This window comes from Convolutriloba macropyga, chromosome 15, assembly GCF_964194025.1.
Source record: "Convolutriloba macropyga chromosome 15, txConMacr16.3, whole genome shotgun sequence".
Classification (NCBI taxonomy): Eukaryota; Metazoa; Xenacoelomorpha; order Acoela; family Convolutidae; genus Convolutriloba; species Convolutriloba macropyga.
In genome coordinates this window covers 42,886,955-42,906,761 of record NC_134482.1, presented here as the reverse complement: position 1 = coordinate 42,906,761, position 19,807 = coordinate 42,886,955, and the positions used below count along the sequence as shown (strand labels likewise).

Genomic DNA, 19,807 nt, shown 5'->3' with positions numbered 1-19,807 from the left:
ATCAGTGTCTTGAGTTTTTGATTTCTAATATTTTTTTTGAATAAGCTCTAGGGCTTTTTCCTTTTAGAGCGTATATGTCTCATAAAAATGACAGTCCGAATCTAACCCAAAAATTCAAGTGTTCTATTAAAGGACTGGTAGTAAATCTGTCTATCTTATTAATAGCCGCCCTCATCTTCTCAGCCGGCTATTATAGCGCTCCTATTTTTTACAATTCAAAAAATTTGAATTGTATTGGGGCGCTGTCTTTTTTTTAAGATCTGTTCACACATTTTCTTGATTTTTGAAGTGAAATTGGAGTAGTGATTTTGGTCACGCCGAAACAGGAAATGGAGCGAAAAAGCGAGTGATTTTGCGGCGTGAATTTTTTTCGCTTTAAATTTAAAGTAGAGTGAGAAAACGTTGTTTGAACAAGAATTCGCTTTCTCGCTAGTGGTTTTTTGTTCATATGCGGCAATTTCACTTTGATTTTCACTCTTTTTTCAATTTTTTGGATTGGATTTTTTTCTAAATGGTTTTTTCAATCCATTCATTGTTCGTTTTAGGTCTAGTTTTTTTAGTCAATGTAAATTCTTTGAATTGTACGTCAGGACTTGTCCTGCTATGTTTTTTTTTTACTTCGTCGGTTTTTTTTCGCTTTACCCATTTTGCCGCTTTTTAATAGCCGCCCTCATCTTCTCAGCCGGCTATTATAGAGCTCCTATTTTTTTTTTACTTCGTCGAATAAAAAAATGTTTCGCTTTACCTCATTTTGCCGCTTTTTCAAAATTTTTGTGATATTCTCTAGGCTAATTTCTCTCTTCTCTCATTCTGCTAAAAGTGATTTTGAACATCAGTTGCTCAGCAAAGCATTTCAAAATGAACAGAGTCAGTATAAAAAATTGAAGTCAGAAGTAGAACCGGGATAAACCCATAAAGCCCAATTTTAGATGCCCGCTATTTGAACGTCGTTCCTATAAGTCTTAGTTACCATCTCTAATGCTTATTGGTATTGATAGTAGCCCCTGTAGCCTTTCTCTAAGAAATCAACGGGCGGCTATTTTCCGGCAATCTGCCGGGTATGTTTTCTTTAGTTATTTCATTTTCATGGAAGGCCAAAGGTGTCTATCGCGGCTATTTTCCGGCAATCTGCCGGCTGTGATCAACTCATTTTTGTATTTTTGTGTTAAGACAATTGTTAGGAACATTGGTTTCCTAAGAAATTTAGCAAGGTAATACTGAAATCTTATAATTACTTATAAAGAAATTACATTAGTTAATTGCAACTGAATCAATTAGAAGTCTCTATTTAATGTATTAATTTATCTATTTCTTGGAATGAGAATAAATCATTAGCCTTGTAGAGCAAGAATATTAATTCACAACTTCCGCTTGAGCCGTGTGTGTTATCTTGCCATATTTATCAGTCGCAAACGTGCATCTTGGAGTCGAATGTCTGTAGTAGAACTGTCTGGACTCGTCCAGAATTGAGTGACCGGATATGTAGATAAGTTTGGAATCGAGCTGGATGTCATCATTGGCTGGTGTGAAGAGATTTGAGGCGTATCGGTTGAGAAGGTTTAAATCGCAGGATAACTTTTGGTTGACTTGATCTGAGGAATTTTTGGCATGACTATGGTGCGGTTCCTGCATCCCAGCATCGACTGGACTCCTAGTCAAGTTCTCAGATTTTTGGGACGAGTTGATTTGGTTGATTCTTTGAATCATAATATAAGAGTTCGTCTTTTGAGGTTGCGGCGTGACTGTTGAGGTTTTGAGCGTTTTTGCTTTGTTATTTGAAGTTTGATTTGCTGTTCCGATTGGAAAGGAATGTTGAATACTTTGTTGTTCGAATGATGGCGATGTTGAATGAAATGTTATTGAATTTTCTTCCGTAATTCGACTTTGAAGGATGTCATTGTCTTTTAGGTCTATCAAATGCACCAAGGTGCATTGAAATATTGAATGTGTTGTTTGGTGGGTTGTGAACGAATGAAGTCCCGATATGCTAATTGCAGTGATGCCACTTCGCGTCACGACTATGTCACAATATGCTAAAATAAGACTGTTTTTTTTTTAAAAAGATAATGAACATGATGTCTTTTACGAGCCAAAATTACTCGTTATGACCATTTTATGAGCTATTTGTTTTGGTACTACAAATACAAACACGCAAAATGATACTAATTTCTTCAATCTTTTTCAAGCCAATATTTTAATTTTTTGTCTTTGTTTTGAGTTTTCTCATTGCTTTGTCATTTCCCTGCCTTGGGGGCCAGGGAATCTCCTTTAAGGTTTGAGAATAGGGAATGGCATAGTTTCTAGTAACCATGGAATGGTTTTCAACATTTTAATGTCTCGATTTTTAGCATTTTTTTTTTGATAAAATCTGCAATTTCTTCTTAAATTTTTGATAAAAATTTTTGTCAATTTTTGATTTTTGTCCATCCTCAAGGGCCGGAAAACATATTTTTGAAATAGGTATATTGAAAGGTAGCATATTATGCCTTCGGGTTAAAAGCTTCAAGAGTTTTAGCAAGGAAAATATTTTCGTTTAGTTAGTTTGATTGTTTGTTTCTCTCGGAGATGAATTTGCTTGTTTTTGCCGGCATTGTTGAACTGATCTGCTGGTCAAGTAGAGTACTTCTAAGTTTTTCATTTATTTTTTGGGTTGTATTTCAGTAGTTGTTTTTTACAACTACTGAAATACAACTGCTATGTTTTTTACAATTCAAAGAATTTGAATTGTATTGGGGCGCTGGCTTTTTTTAAGATCTGTTCACACATTTTCTTGATTTTTGAAGTGAAATTGGAGTAGTGATTTTGGTCACGCCGAAACAGGAAATGGAGCGAAAAAGCGAGTGATTTTGCGGCGTGAATTTTTTTCGCTTTAAATTTAAAGTAGAGTGAGAAAACGTTGTTTGAACAAGAATTCGCTTTCTCGCTAGTGGTTTTTTGTTCATATGCGGCAATTTCACTTTGATTTTCACTCTTTTTTCAATTTTTTGGATTGGATTTTTTTCTAAATGGTTTTTTCAATCCATTCATTGTTCGTTTTAGGTCTAGTTTTTTTAGTCAATGTAAATTCTTTGAATTGTACGTCAGGACTTGTCCTGCTATGTTTTTTTTTTACTTCGTCGGTTTTTTTTCGCTTTACCCATTTTGCCGCTTTTTAATAGCCGCCCTCATCTTCTCAGCCGGCTATTATAGCGCTCCTATTTTTTACAATTCAAAAAATTTGAATTGTATTGGGGCGCTGTCTTTTTTTTAAGATCTGTTCACACATTTTCTTGATTTTTGAAGTCAAATTGGAGTTGTGATTTTGGTCACGCCGAAACAGGAAGTGGAGCGAAAAAGCGAGTGATTTTGCGGCGTAAAATTTTGCTCTAATTTTAAAGTAGAGTGAGAAAACGGTGTTAGAACAAATTTTCGCTTTCTCGCTAGTGGTTTTTTGTTGACATGCGGTTATTTCACTTCGATTTTTACTGTTTTTCTTAATTTTTTGGAATGGGTTTTTTCCTATATGGTTTTTCCAATCCATTTATCGTTCGTTCTAGGCCTAGTTTTTTGTTTGAACCGAATTTCAATTTATCGCTATTGTTTTTTTTCACATGCTTGATTTTTTGATTTTTTTTCCACTTTGATCTGGTTTTTTTAGAAATGGTTTGCCAAATTACCTCATAGTCCGTTCTAGGTCTGATTTTTTGGTAATCAATGAAAATTTTTCGAATTGTACGTCAGGACTTGTCATGCTATGTTTTTTAATTCGCATTACCTTTTTGTCACGTTTTTCTTTACCGAAGTCACGATTTTCACACTTCTGACTTACTTCACTCAGTTTCAGCTGAATGAATTTGAAATTCTTCCACGCATTCAATCACGCAATGTGGTGAATACTGTCAAAGTCAAAAGATCAAAATCAAAAGAAACGAGATAAACCGATAAAGCCCGGTCATTAAGTCATTGAGAATTAGATTATGAAAGTCTTTGCTAGCTGACATTGGTATTAAGCTTATTAGCTTTCGGATTAGAAGCTAAATTAAGTATAGTTTTAGAATGCAACTGGAACTGCACTTTAAATTTTTGGCACTGAAAAAAAAAACAAAAATTCGGTCAATTTGTCTCTTATTTTTTTCTCTTTCTGTTTCAATCCCTATGTGCATCACGCCCGTCAACGGCGTTTATTGTTTGGCAATTTCAAGAAAAAAATTATTTTTTGAGACAAAATTTCCCACGTTAGTTTGGCAGACAATAGCATAATTGGATGAACTTTTCTCGACTGGGAATGCAATTTTTCTCGGCACTGGACGGAAATGCTCAAGCGCGAATTGATATCGAGTTTTTCAAGACTCATTACTGATCGTAATTTGATATACGAAAAAGAAATGGCTTAGATTCTCAAAAATTTGGGTTGTGACGCGTAGTTTTTAGCAAATCGTAGCTTAAAAGTTTTTGTTCAACCTTGTAAATGTTTCTGTAGACACGGCGTACCTTTGACTGAAAATTACTTCTCCTTACGTCAACTTCACTTCTTATCAAATTGAAAACTTGGCAATTTTGTTGAAGTTTAAGTGGCTTGTTTTTCTGGGCAGTTTTCCACAGAAACACTATAGTCAGATGAAATTTTTTGCCTGTTTTATTTACAGCTCGCCATTTCTCTTCTTTCGTTTTGTTACACGTTCTGATTTGCATAAGCTTTTTGATAAGCCTTACATTTTTCGAGTTCCGTATCGAAACAATTGATTTTTGGATTTGACTTTAATCGTACAACTTGGGATTATGTTTCCAACAACTAGGTTGTATGATCTAGATAGAGTATTCTCTCTTTTAATTCAACAGTATTAAACAGAAATTTCCAAGTGAAGATTTGTTATTTTGCTTGAAAGCCGATAGACGAGCCGACTTGTTAAACATGATAAATGGCGGATATTCCGGGTTTGTTTTCAAGACAAATTCCCTTCTATCTGTTAGTTCACATTGTCAAAATGGGGATTTATTAATCCCTAAATTTATTTTCAAATTATGCCTTGAGATCAAATTTTACGAGGGATTTGATCGGAAGATTAGATTTTGGCGACGTTTTAACAACTATGTTATTTTAATTTTCAATTCTCTCTTTTTGAGCTCCATAATATTGGGCACAATGTTGATTTGTATTGTCACCAATTGATAACTTAACTGAGGTAAAGAAAAGACCCCCCTCGTACTGGGGGAAATTAGCCTAATTGAATGTTGTCTTGGGTGTACTGATTTGAAGTGACACTTGAAAGGGGTTTAAACGGGATGGGTGATTTAAATTGTCACCGACCCACTGGGGTGATTTTGAAAACCTGCTTCCGGTCTTGGCTGTTTAATTGATGGGTGAATTTCCGGATAGTAAATTATTGGGTCAACTAATTTGTCAGCTAATTTGCAAGTTTGTGGATTTTTGTTGCATAAATAGGTAGTTTGTGTACAAGATTTAAGAAAATAGGGTTAAATTACTATTATTGACCGCGGTTAAATTATATTGAAAATATCGAGTTTGATTTTTGTAGGAAAATTTTGAGAAATTTTGGATAGATGAAAATAGCTAAACACGTATAAATTTATGGTCAAAGGAAGTGTTCAAACAAAGTTTTTTGAAACAGGAGTTAATTTGTTAAAGCAACTTTGACTATGATCCGGCATTTCGGCAATTTAATTTGCAGGCGGATAGTGAACATCTATTGCAAAACACGATATTCGACGTTACAGTTTCTATTATTTATCTCCCGCCCATCAATAATGATAATTTCCCCAAATTTTGTCAGAAGTCATTAAAAGTAGTTTGAATAAAGTGTCACAAGCCCTAATTTGACTCAAAGCAACTAAACAACAATTTTATCTCCATTATGTAAAAAGGCTCCTCTAAGGGTGGGGGGGGGGGCTGAGTATATTATAGTATATTATCAAGTATGCTCGTGGTTCCAGGACAATTTACTCAATATAACCAATGCCATTATACCCAACCTGCCATTTTCAGAACGAATATTTAGCCGACTATATGATAAAATGGCCCGTGGGACTTTATATGGAATTATCGCAACCGAATATGGGATTATATTGTCCACTTTAGTATATTGAAAAATCCTTGAAACAGATACTGCTAATTCGTTATCGGATTATTGAACGAAAAGATCAAAGGGCTTTGGGTATATTGGCATTGGGTAAAAAAATTGGGTACTTTGTCATGTAACCATGTTCATTATAAAAATGCTTGAATTATGGTCAAATCTTATTCTTACTTTTGTATGTTTTGAGTTGATGTCAACTAACCTGTAGCTAATAGAGTGGTGATTGTGACAAAAATACTCGAGAGCATAGTAGCTGTTGTGAATGCTGTAGCTTCTCAATGCTGAAACTCTTGCTGGTTTATTCTCCTTTTTTCACCTAAATTATTCTTCACCAGTTTTTACGCATCAGTGAATTTTGGCATCGTTGTCCAGACAAACACACACATATCTTCCTTACATCCAATTCATGGAGACAATCAGTGCCAAATTTCCAACACTGTTGAAGTAGTTTTGCCGAAAGTTGATTTTTCCGTTCTTCCTTGTTCACATTCAGGAATTGATGCTGATCTTGTATTTGAGGTTATTCGCGGCTGAATTCACATTGACCGTTGTTTCGAAGGCAAAGTTCTATAACAGTAATTCCAAAATATAGAAAACAAATTTTGGGTTCCTTCTTGGAGTAAAATTGTAGCAGTGAGATCAACTTAAAAACAGGTGAGAATGACAACTGTAGACAAATCTATGGCATTTAGTACATAGAAAAGAGCAATTTTTATTCGTTATTGAGTTGAAAAAAGCCCTCGATTAATCAATGATCGATCATGCCTGTTCATTTTGCAAGCTGTGGGTGTTCTTTGATTGTGATAAATTTCATTTGCCAGGGGTTGCGAAATACTTCTCCTGTCAAAAATAAACAAATAAAAATTATGGGGTCCTTGACAAAAAATTGTGGACCCACTTTCGATTTTTGAGCTCGTGGAGTAAATAAAATTGAGAAGGTTAAAATTGGGCAAACTGTGATGTCAAATTAGTGGAACAGGAAAAGTATTCAAGCTAGTTTTTGCCCCCGGGCAGAGACGTTTAAAAAGCGCACGTGAAATAAAAAGAAGAGTCAAATGACAAAAGATGCAATTTTATGAGGCTAATTGTTACTTGACTATTCCAATTTAAAATCACACAGTTGTACATTCTTGCTTCCTTTTTCGATATAATAAGTTATTATAAGTTGGATTATAATAAGTTATAAATGAGCCATACTATTCATACTGAAATATTCTTCTACTGACTTTTCGAGAACAATTCCTTTTGAAAATTTGAATTGTTCGGGCCATTTTATTTTATAAAAAAGGGCTGGTCGAGTTAAAAGGGAAAATCAAATGCTCAAAATCAAGTATAAACGAAGGATGAATTTTTGGGGAAATGTTTCGTTTTTTCCCCAACGTAACCGGGTTACTCGTCGGTGAAAAGGGACTGAAATGTCTATTGTTTTTAAATCCCGGAATTAATGGGATCTTTTTCGCTCTCAGTCGAGTAAATCAAAATTTTCTGAAAATGGTCTTGACAAATAACGTTATTGCAAATTGCAGTGTTAAAAATGCTATGTTAAAAAAGCAGTTTTAGCTAAAGTTCTATGATAGTTTGGGAATTGCACTCATAACTGTTATTAATACTGGAGCTAAAGAAACAAAACTTCTAAAAGTTTGAGTGTTTTGTTTGCAATAAATTATACATTCTGTCATTTCTAAAATGCATAAAAATCGAAGACAAACAAAAGCTGATTGGCGTCATTTTATGCCTAATTTGACCTGAAAGAAAGTTGAGCAATTATTTGCCCAGTTTAATTCCTTTTCATGCGTTTGTTTGCAATACCCAATTTGACGCTCGTCTGATTGACTTTGCGTGCGACTTCCCAACTAGGGTTCAGTTTTTAGTTATTCATGCTAAATTGTGTGTTAATATTTGAGAATAGTTTTGAGAAGCCTAAGAAATTGACGCTCAACACTCGAGGTCTCGACGTGCGTGAAGACCACTAGAACTATACACTCATATTTGTACACACCTTTTATTTGGCACATTTTTCACAGTTCAAAACAAAGATTCAAGATAAGAGTTGATTTGAATTCAGTTTAATTTGGGTGGCTGTAAAAAATCCTACCCAGTAACTGTATTGGCGTTAATTTCATCGGAAGCGCTTTCGTGAATTTTTCTTTGTGTTGATACCATGTTTGTGACCAATTTACTTGATGAAATTGAAGAAGCTACGAACTTTTCGTCCTCAAAATTGGGATAACATTTACAGACCGGAGGGCATTACGTGGACTCAGCAGTTCGCTTTACTAGTCTCCAAGTATACTATACACCTGTTCAGCACTCCTCCTCCTGGCGATTTGAACCTCCTCCCAACCCAACCTTACCCCCCCCCCCCCCCCAACGCTTGACCCCCCCCCCCCCCCCATCCGCTCAACCCCCCTAATTATCGCTTCCTTAAGCTCAAGCTATCTACTACCAAATTCAACCGCACGCTGGTCGTTTGAGAGCAATTCGCCCAAATTCGGTTATGGTTGACAGCTTTTGAGAGTCAGTCATTAAAATCCAATTCTTCTTCATAGGTTTTGTCAGGCCCATTTGACTTTCTTTCCAGAACAGGATGAACGGGTGATGCTTGTAGGCATTTAATGAATTGCTGTTTTTTAACGGTTTCGCTAGTCTGTGAAGTGCAAATTTTTTTATGCTGCTGGGAATACGTACGTTTTACTTTAAAAATCCAGTTTTGGATCACATTGTGAGTTTTAACAGCCGCATCAGCTATTCAGTTGGCTATTATTGTATTCATTTTTAAGTAATCATTTAGTCATTGAGAATTAGGTTATCAATGTTCATAAGTGTTTGCTAGCTGACATTGGTATTAAGTTTATTAGCTTTCCGTTTATAAGCTGAATTAAGTATATTTTTAGAATCCAACTGAAACTGCATGCCAAATTAGAACACTTTTTGACACTGAGAACAAAACAGAAAAAATCTCAAGCGCGTCAGAGGCGGCTATTTTCCGGCAATCTGCCGGCTATGTCTAGTGGTTATAATAACCTATATTGACGTCATTTGAGGCACCCTTAGCGATCTTAGCCCCCTCCCCCGCTCCAATGAAGCAGGCTGTTAAAGATTAGAGCTCCCTCTAGTCGCTCGGGAGCAATTCTTCCGACGTTAGTCGGTTATGTTTTGACATTTTTAAAAAAAGAGAGCCTTTCTCGTTTTGCCGAAATTTAAGAATTTTAGTGCGTATTTGTTCATGCTTACCAGATTTTGCCAGCTTGAATCTGGCGATGCGTGATTGTTAGAATGAATCAATGCTGAAACAACAAGAAAACGGATTCTGGAAGTTGAAATATTTCAATCAATGTACAAAATTAACACTAAATCGTAGAAGTTTAATTGTAATCACACCACATTAAGCTACGACGCTTAAAAAATTTTGGACTGTTTTATGAAATTGGATTTAGTGTATGCGTAGCTAATAGTGGCATTCAAGATGATTGTAATGAAACTTAATTTTTGTGCTCTTTAATCTTAACGCTTAATAGCACTCAAAACTGTCTATTAAGAAGCCTTTAAAAGATCGTTCAAGTGCAATTTCTGCTGGTTGACGTGATTTATATAGTCTTTTAAAATGGGCTCTTTAATTATTTACGACTCCACTCTCCGCTTAAACACTACCTATCCCCCCAGTTGTTGACTTCTTGTTTATCAAAAATTGAAAGCCACTCAATCGCTACTTCCCAAGTGGACAAACAAAAACAAATTTAAAATGCCTTTCAGTGGAGAATGTTTTGTGTTTTGGATACGCTTTGTTGACAATGATTGCGTTGAGTATCCATTATTATGATGAAAAGTAGACCAGTTTTTGTCTCATGAATCAATAAATAAAATTGAGGAAATATGAAAAATGATTAAAAGAATTGTGAAATCTTTTTGTAAAAAGTTGCAACTAGGCTTGAAAAAGTATGAATTTCTAGGCAACCAGATTATGATCGTGTAATGCATTTTTGTAAATCGTGCATGGAACCGTATCTAGTTCTTGGAAATGGTTGCAAAAAAGTGGCGTCAACCCAGTCGTTTCAAACCTGAAATGTAAAATAGTTTGCAGGTTTTTAGAACACTTCAAAAACTGAATAGCAAAATTAATTTTGTAGTCTTTATTGTGAACGAAATTCAATAATAATTTTGTAGGCAGTTTCAGTGGATTTTTTTTTGCAAGATTTGTTGGTAATCATTGCGCGAAGTTGCCATCACAGTATTGAAGAATTCTTTTCAGTTGTCTTGCGAAACAAGTGGAAAACATGGAAAATATCTAGTAATGAATAATAAACTCTCTTGCAAAAGGAAGTTCACCTGAACTCAAAATTTGGAAAGTCAACGTTTGCGAAAATTTTTTATGTGTAAGCTAAACTGAGTTGCCTTAATTAAAGATTTCTAATTTAGCAGTTTATACTTATTAAGGTAAAGTCAATGCTGGATATTCATAGTATTTGTCCGTTTTGACGTTTTTTGTTCCGACCCACTTAGTGGAAGAGGAACTATACTCAACTGGTTTTCTTTTGTTCAGTCAATTTTGGCCGATCGATATAATCATCGTAAAGAATCGAGAGTGATATCATCAGAAAGCTCTCCCAGCATTGAAATTGAAAAAATTTTGTTTAAAAATTTAATTAAAATTTGCGTTTTACGATAAATTATGGACCTATTTGGTGTTCCTAAACGACGAGAAGCGAGTTTTGGTTTCATCCGGGAATTTACAATCTAAAAGATTTGAATTATTAAGTAGAGCTTTTTTTAATTTTCACAATTTTTGTGGTTTTCCTCATGTCATTCCGAGACAAATCACTTGTTACATTAAAGTTCTATTATTAAGAAAAGCGATTTATGATCAAATGAGGCGTAATGGACAATAGTTTTTTTAGGGAGTCATCGCTCATGGTTTTTATGTCTTCAAAAAATTGTTTTCCTAATTTCTAGTGAATTTTTGTTTTGCCTGCATTTTTAGTGCTATGTCTTAATCTCGTTGACAAAAAGTGCAATTGGTTTCCCAAAGAGGTAACCTATCCATTGCTTTGAATGCCTAACTAATTGTTGTTAAGATTTGAAAACTATTTTCGTTTTTTTTTTAATTTACTTTTTCAAAATCACACATTTCTGTAAATTTGTTGGTCGGTCCCACTATTGACTGGCCTCATAGGCCTAAGGTTGAATCAAAAACTAGTTTGGTCACTAGTTTTATCCTATAACTAATGGTTTTATCACTTTAACGTTACGAGTTTTCGTAATTATGTTTGATTTTTGAATTTTTTTTTCGAAAGATCGTTTTTTTTTGGATTCTTATCACGTTATCGCATTATTGAAAGTTCCCATTGGTGTTGAAAAAGTCTTAGGTTAACATAAAAACAACTCGATGAATATTTTTTGTGGCTTCAAAAGCTTTGACAGTTTTTTCTTGCACTTTTCGTTTGACTGCTCAATTTTTCCTGTATTTGAACTCCTTTCTGTAGTCGTAAGACTTATTGCGATTAATTGTAGATCTTCTTGGGGTTTGAATTCAGATAAATTTAATGGCTTTATATTCTTATGGCACCAGTTGGTTTCATGAAGACTTATTGAATCTGTCTAGAATTTTTTAAAGTTAATAATGGTTTCCATGACTTTTTAAGTTATTTGATTTAAAAAAACTTGGTGGATTTTTGATCTTAGCCCTTTTTTCTTTTTGTTCACTGGTTATCTAGTCACATTGTGGATAAGTCCCATCTGCTTCAAAGTTCAGGATAAAAGTACTTTGAGTCTTATCTGATGGTATTTTGAACATGTTATTGTATAATTTTGAAGTGTTTAGATTTTAGTGTTTGCTGTACTTATTTCTGTTTTTATTTTTTCGTTTGTAATGTCTTGTAATTTTATTGATGATAGGAATTATGAGCTCCCTATTGCTTCATGGCATTTTATAATTCATTTAGTAGTTTTGGTTTGTAGCAATTTTTTCAACTCGAACATCTATTTGTGTATATCTTTTCTAATATCTTCATTTGGTAGACAATTAAGTCAAAAATGTGGAAGAGCGGGGTCGGAGCATTGTGAAAACGCACATTACCAAGCCCCCTTGTTTATAACAAAGTCAGTTGAAGTATTGTCGTTGCTAGTTAAATTTTCTAACTTTGCGAATCTTAAGAAGTCTCAGTATTGCTGAGGTCTTCAACAAATTTTGAATAAAGTTTCTAAGGAATAAATAATTAGACGCAATTAAAGGACAAATGAAATCGCAATATAAAATCAATTCCGGAAAAGATAAATAAAAAGGGTGAACAGACAAAACAGTCCCAGACAAAACAGTCCCGGACAAAACAGTCCCAAATAGCAAAATATTCCCAGACAAAACAGTCCCAGACAAAATAGTCCCAAGAAACCAGACAAAACAGTCCCAGACAAAATAGTCCCAAGGCCATTATAATAGATCTCACACGTATGATTTAACAAGCGGATAATTTAATCCCATGTTCGGTTGTGATAGTTTCATATCAAGTCCCACGGGCCCCTGAGGCATGGCCATGGTCATTAACTATGTTAAAACATACGGATAATAGCGACTGCTAATTTGTTGTCGGATTATTGAACGCACATTTCAAAGTACATTGGATATAATGGCATTAGGTACATTTTATTTGGGACTATTTTGTCTGGGACTGTTTTGTCTGGTTTCTTGGGACTATTTTGTCTGGGACTGTTTTGTCTGGGAATATTTTGCAATTTGGGACTGTTTTGTCTGGGACTGTTTTGTCTGGGACTGTTTTGTCCGGACACGATAAAAAGTTAAGAGATAAAAGTGACAAAAGATTGACAAAAACAGTAAATTTTACGACTCTTTCGGGGGCGCCGAGCAATTAACAAACGATAAACATCTAAGTGACAATCAAGAAAATATCAATATTAATTACCATTCAACTCAAAACATCTGGTTCTGAAAGATCTCAATTATTTCCCCACTTTCTCCAAGCGTTGGCAAAGATTGCTTTGGGAATAGGAAAACTGGAAAGGTGTCCCGAACGGGCGAGAAATAAACGGCAAATGAGGAAATTAAAATTTTTGGGATCACAATGTCTGTTTTTGACTGGCTGGGTTGTTGCTGATAGAAAGCAAAGCACAGCTAAATTTCTTTTTGTACGTGCTGAAGATGAATATGTAAATACGGTAATTGTAAAAAATGAAGGTTAAGCCAAGCCCGGTAGGCCCGAATTGGCTGGTGTTAGCCTCAGTAGGGTGAATGTTAGGTGATTTGAGTTGGGAAAGAATGGAGGAAAAGAAAAAAAAATAATTTGTAATTTATATGTTAATTTGGGATCATTTTAATCGTGTTTTATGGCTATTCTTATCTTTATTGTTGCTGAAATTCCCAGTGCAGAAACGTTCATAATCACTTTTCAATTCTGACACACGGACACGCTGAAATAAACTTTATGCCTCGGAAAGTCATTTCTTATTTTGAATTAATGCATTTAAGATCCGCTGCTTTTTATTGTCCAACTGAAAAGAATTATTTTTTGATGAAAAGCGAATTGTAAATGATTGCTATTAAAGTTGGAAATATTTGGATAAATAAAAGGCAGTTTGCAACATCTGCAACTGTTATATTTTCTTTTTGAAACATTAATGAAACATGATTAATATGAGCAAATTTATTCGCAGACGTGTAACTTCATAAAATTGCGTAGTTTCAGCTAATAAAAATTACATAAAATTTGCTTTCAAGCGCGAAGAAAACCGTTTAATTCAATGAAGCGTTTCTGCTAAAGTTATAAACATGTCATTGTTTTATAACTAAGCGATCAGTTTGTTTTTATTGTTTTTGACGTGTTTGTTGACACTTAACTGGGAATATTTTCGCTTTACTCTTGAAATAACAACCAATCAAAATAATGGCGGGGTAGAATTTAATCTAGAAAACCTGAAACTACCAAACAATTAAGATTTGACTCGGTTCATATCGCGTCTATGACTACTTAACGTAACACAGGGAAGGCTTTGTCAAATTATTGACTGAGAACTTAGAAAGTTATTACTCTGAAACCGTAATATTGATGTATGAGCTTTGAAAAGTTATATTGTCTGATCAGAAGTCAGCCGAAAAATGGCCAGGCTGAACTGCATTTTTAATATCCGCTTCTATTTCAATTATGTAATTTATGCGAGGTTATTCCAATATATATGTGTAATACTATAACAACTCCATGCAGTTTGATGCCGAACTTTTTAATGTCTTACACCAAAAATGCACTCTTTAAAAATGCTTAATCAATGCTCAATGAATTGTTTTTTTTTTTTGCAATTTTTTATGAATAATTCTTTTCAACCATCGAAAAAATATTCGAATAAAATTCAATAAGGATTTCGTGATCAATCGTATAGACGATAATATAGTTTCCGCGTATACGGAGTACGCTGAGCGCTTTAAAGAAAGTTCTATAAATTTCATGTAAACTTCTTACACTCAATATGGAAAAATACTCAACGAGAGACATATGAAAGTTGAAATTTTATTTTCGAATACGAGAGTGAAGGTCTACAGCCTCATTTGGGTTATTCTTTTAATTTTGAATAAACAATTACCGATGACTAAAAGCTCTCGAACGAAGTTTGAGACAGTTATTGTAAACGTGTGTGTCTTTTTTGTGCAAGCGTTTTTCTGGAACATTTTTTTTGCTTTCACTTCTCGAATATCTTTCTCAACCCTGACTTTTGATTGTTGCGTGACATATATTTCTCTTATTCCGAAATTAAGTCTGTCGCTAAAACAAATCAATTTTAATATTAGAGATGAGGAGGCCATAATAGTCGAGTGGTTAAAGTCTCAGTCTGGTAATGTGGAGGCGCGGTTCACACCCCTCCTCGGTCGCAAGTCCTTGCACGGATAAAAATGATCTTGAATACAGTTTTACGAGTTCAATTAATTCGAGTCAATTGTGTCTTCTTGTGATATTTTCTCTAATATATATCCGACGGATTGTTGATTTAGTTCTGTTGTTCAGGATTGAAATAGAGTTCAGGGTTACGTGCTAATAAGAGGCCTTTCTACAAAATTGAACAGGAATTTTACTCTTATTAATTTTAGTTAAATAATTAATAATAAACTGATACCTCCCATTAGTCGCGCAGCCCTAAGATTGAAACTAAACTATCTGATTGTCGGTATTTGACTTCTTTACGTAATGGGCCAAAATATTTTGAGAGAATTCTGTCGAACGTCAGTCCATTTAAAGTACAATTTTCCGAGTTTTTAATAGCCGCCCTCAGCCTCTAAATGGGTATTCTTTAAGTGTTTAATAGCCGCCTCATCTTCTCAGCCGGCTATTATAGCGCTCCTATTTTTTTTTACTTCGTCGAATAAAAAAAATGTTTCGCTTTACCTCATTTTGCCGCTTTTTCAACATTTTGCGTGAAATCTTTTTGACTTCTCTAGGCTAGTTTCTCTCTTCTCTCATTCTGCTAAAAGTGATTTTGAGCATCAGTTGCTCAGCAAAGCAATTCAAAATGAACAGAGTCAGTATAAAAAATTGAAGTCAGAAATAGAAACGGGATAAACCCATAAAGCCCAATTTTAGATGCCCGCTATTTGACCGTCGTTCATATAAGTCTTAGTTACCATCTCCTATGCTTATTGGTATTGATAGTAGCCCCTGTAGCCTCTCTCTAATAAACAGAAGTACGTTATGTTCAACTACGAACTGCCATCAAATTAAATCGGACTTAAAAAATGTTTTTGTACAAAAATCTTTTTTTTTCAATATCTATTCTGTCAATCCGATTCATGCTTATTGGAATCAACGGCGGCTATTTTCCGGCAATCTGCCGGGTATGTTCTCCTTTTTTACAATTCAAAGAATTTGAATTGTGTTGTGGCCCTGTCTTTTTTTAAGATCTTTTCACGCATCCTCATGATTTTTGAAGTCAACTTGAAGTGAATTTGGTTATGCAGAAACAGGAAGTGCAGCTGGAAAGAGTTGTTTTACAGCGTAAACGTTTTGCTCTAATTAGGAAACGGCAGAATTGGGAATTGGTATTTGAACAAAAATTCGTTTTCTCAGTTGTAATTTTTTTGTTCACATGTGACAATTCCAGTTCTGCTATTTTTTTCAATTTTTGATCAGATTTGTTTCTAAGTTCGTTTTTCCCAATCAGTTTATTGTCCATTCTAGATCTAGTTTTTTTGTCTATTAAATAATTTTTTTTAACTGTAGGTCCCTCTACAGTTTTTTAATTCCTCTCAGACGAAATTTGTTGCAATTATATTAGTCCTGTTGGTCTTTTTTATGCGATTTTTCGCTTGAGCGATTTTTCCTCTGACCCCTTTGATTTTTTGCTCTCAAAATCGAGATAAACAGGTAGCGCCCAATGGGCATTAAGTTCTCTTAGAGCCTCTCAGCTCACTAGTCTTCAAGTATACGATTCACAGAAATTGTTTTGGAGACATACTTATGGTGTGAAGGGCGGTTCTTAGAGGTTAACCCCCCCCCCCCCACACACACACACACACACACACACTCCTTGCCCCCCACCCCCATCAGCCCCCCCCCCCGGCGCATCCCACGCAGCGCTCACCTCACGCCTCTTCAATTAAGCTAAAGCTAGCCTCACGAAACCGTGGTTAGCTACTGACGAAGCCAACCGGTCGCCGGTCGTTTGAGAGCAATTCTCCCGACGTTAGTCGGTTATGTTTTATTCGTTCGACATTTTCGTTTTTACATAAGTCACCATTTTCATGTTTGGCTTCTAACTTACTCCACTCTATTTCATCTGAATGGAATGTGATTCAGTAAATATATGTGAATAAATTAAAGTTTTTATTTTGAATCTAATGAAATCAAATTTGAACCCTTCGTGACACTGACAAAAAATAAGGTTGTCATCAATATTTCTTTGTTTTTGTTTTCTAACTTTTTCAATTCCAAGGCTCGGCATAGGGATCATCGGTGGCTATTTTCCGGCAATTTGTCGGCTATGTTTCCTTAATTTGATATGGATGTTCAACTATCAGTCGACTAGTAAATAAATGCAAACATTCAAACTTACCTGACGTCAAGTAAAACATTTGAGTCTATTTAGAATTGAGGTTTATATTGCTTTATATTTCTTAACTTTCCTGTCTTCAATCTGTGTTGAAGAAAAATACGGTTAGCAATTTGGGCTACATACCTGCTGGTTGTTTTTTAAGCCAAATTCTTTTAAGCCAAATTTTCAGAATTTTAGCTAAATTACGGCTGAATATTTAGGAAGCTTAAGCTAAGCGGGAATTTTATAAGCAAAACAAGTCAATGATCGCTAGTGGATAGAAATCGAGTTCGAGCAATAAAAATTAGCGATGAAAGCCTCAGACTATTAATCTGCAATCAAGAAAACATGTCAGAGTTTCACGTGGTTCAGTTTAGTGCCAATAAACGATTGTTGTATTGCAGAAAGTCAGAAAGAATAAGCGATTATTCTCTATACTAAGTTTTGTTTTGTTCCATTTTATTGAGCGCAGAAATTGTTTGATCACGCTGGGTCAGTGTCGGAAGACATCTGGTGTTGGTTTGAGTTTCAGCCATTAGTGATTTACACGTCGCTTAGTACAAGCTGTGTATTAAAATGGAATCCAGAGTCGCCGCGGTTGGTGATAATCTAAAACTTGGCAAAGTTGTCTGGAGTAGAAAAGGTTTCCGGATTGAGCATGTGTTGTCCTGCTGGTTCAAACTGCGATTCTGAAATTAAAGTCTAACTTGCGTGTTCATTTCTGTCAAAATAACTGTATTTTGTAAAACTGGAAAAATGAAAAACGGCAATGGTGAAAATCGAAATCGACGCATTTTAATAGACGTATCTTTAATCAATAAAAGTTTGATCATTAAGTAAGTCGGGGCTAATTCGAAAATGATGAACTGTAGGACTGGAATTTAAATTGTTATTCCTTCAAAAATTGGAAACGTCTGGAATGGAAACTTGAACATGAAATGTGAAAAAGATCATCAGCTGAATATTGCTCAAACAAGATCTTAGCCGCCCGAGGGACTTAGTGCCCTCACACGAGGGCACTTGCGCCCGAGTGCTGAGCACGATGCCGGATGTGGACTAAGATTTTGTTATAATGTGTTTTGAGAACCAAAGAGTACGAAAGTGTTGAATTTCTACAATTTTACTGATTAGTGCAAGTTTTCTTAAAAATGTAAAGGAGTTGAAATAAACCAATTGTCTCCAATTGCAAAGCAGCAAATTATTTATAGTGGTTTGATTCAATTGTCAACAGTTAGATTTCTAACTAAGTCTATTTTTTGCCCTAAACTTAGTGTCCTCAGTTCAGTCATAACTGTTCAGACACAAAGTTTAGGGCTGAAAATTAATTTTACTTCTGTAAGTCTAATTTCAATCTTTTAAACTAAGCTCTCTGTCTCGAAGCCGTAGTGACCGATGAAATCGTACCCTGGGTTCTATCCACCTATTCAAGTAGGCGGAACGGGTTAAACCACCTATCCAATGGACCTTCCTAAACCACCTATTCGCAATGTACCTTCCTAACATCTGTCGTTTAAAAGGAAATCATTTTGTTGCCTAATCTTTTTGACAGCAGAAAGAATTGACTTTGACAGCAGAATTGAGACTTTATATTAATTTCAGTTTTTTTCTTAAGCTGTAAACGCACCACTGTTTTTATGTAAAAATCACAAATTTTTGTTCATGTGAGTCCCATGGTGAAATTGGATCTGTATACGTCGATATTTTTTACAGTTAATCAGTTACTTCAGTCCATTTAAATCGAATCACCTAGCAGCATTTGAAAATTATGAAAATTTAGATCAAGCAGTGTATCACCTACAGAAACAAAAAATTTTTTGATCTATTCTGCCACCCCATCAGTTTTTAACCCTTACATACTAATTGTTTTATATAGCACCTCACTATGTAAAAAATTGGCACATGCTCGGAGGGGGGGGGGGCGTAAAGTAATGTACCGACTAAGCTGCGGGGGGGGGGGGGGGGGCTTAGAAACCGGATCATGTGCTGTTTTTTTCTTGAGATTGCTGAACTCGAGAATCAAATGATTGTAATGAACTGTAGCTATTTTTTTTTAATCTTCAGGACTCGGCCGAGGGTGATGTGTACTTGGACGACGAGCACACATTCCAATACAGAATGGGCAAATTCCTCTACAGACACTTGACATACTCACAAGGAGAGATCAAGTCACAGATGGCCAAACAGATTGTGGCTGAGCCAAACTTCACTGCTACCCTCCCTGTACACGGGTGCGTAGAATATAGCTATAAACAAACCCATGATGCCAATCATACAACTTTCCTTGATTTCATACCAGGTCGTATATGATTCTAGGTAATCGTACAAGGTTATAGATGATTCTTAGTAATCTGAATAGGTTATATGTATGTGATTTGTATGGTTTTTAGTAGCCATACAAAGATCATGCAAAAATTATATTGTAACTTATTCCGAAAAGGCCTCAATCGTTATGGTCTAAGTTACTGATACCGAAAAAATCAATCCTCGATGCAAAACGTGCGGAATTTTTTTCTTGGTCAGCATACATGGTCATAGATGATTTGTATGATTTCTTAGTAGGCATACAAATATCATACAAAAGTGCTGCTCGTGGCTATTAACTACACGATTGTTATCGCCATTGAGAAATTATAAAACTCGAAGGCAAAGCATAGTTGTATAACTTTGAGATGGCGGCCTATAGCAACAGTGTTGTAATTTTTTTAACCAAC

The 19,807-nt window shown here is 35.1% G+C and overlaps 2 protein-coding genes across 7 annotated transcripts in view; one reads left to right on the top strand and one right to left on the bottom strand.

Moving 5' to 3' along the window:
• The window catches only part of LOC142354388 (neutral alpha-glucosidase C-like), a 67,388-nt gene that overhangs the window by 38,992 nt on the left and 8,589 nt on the right, over window positions 1–19,807 (top strand). Inside the window, exon 15 of the mRNA XM_075406667.1 lies at window positions 19,158–19,324. Coding sequence (XP_075262782.1) covers window positions 19,158–19,324 — 167 coding nt within the window. The remainder of the gene's footprint in view (window positions 1–19,157; window positions 19,325–19,807) is intronic.
• LOC142353995 (uncharacterized) lies at window positions 1,081–18,052 on the bottom strand. 6 transcript variants are annotated; one of them, XM_075406242.1, is made up of 4 exons: window positions 17,241–18,052; window positions 9,309–9,361; window positions 6,277–6,641; window positions 1,081–2,033 (listed from the first exon to the last, which is right to left on the bottom strand). In XM_075406242.1, exons 3-4 carry the CDS (start codon window positions 6,320–6,322, stop codon window positions 1,354–1,356), a joined length of 726 nt encoding a protein of 241 aa, XP_075262357.1. In that variant the 5' UTR covers window positions 6,323–6,641; window positions 9,309–9,361; window positions 17,241–18,052; the 3' UTR covers window positions 1,081–1,353. The 6 variants fall into 6 exon arrangements, with proteins under 6 accessions (XP_075262357.1, XP_075262355.1, XP_075262354.1 ...); XM_075406240.1 differs by lacking the exon at window positions 17,241–18,052 and adding an exon at window positions 12,989–13,629; XM_075406239.1 differs by lacking the exon at window positions 17,241–18,052 and adding an exon at window positions 12,211–12,455.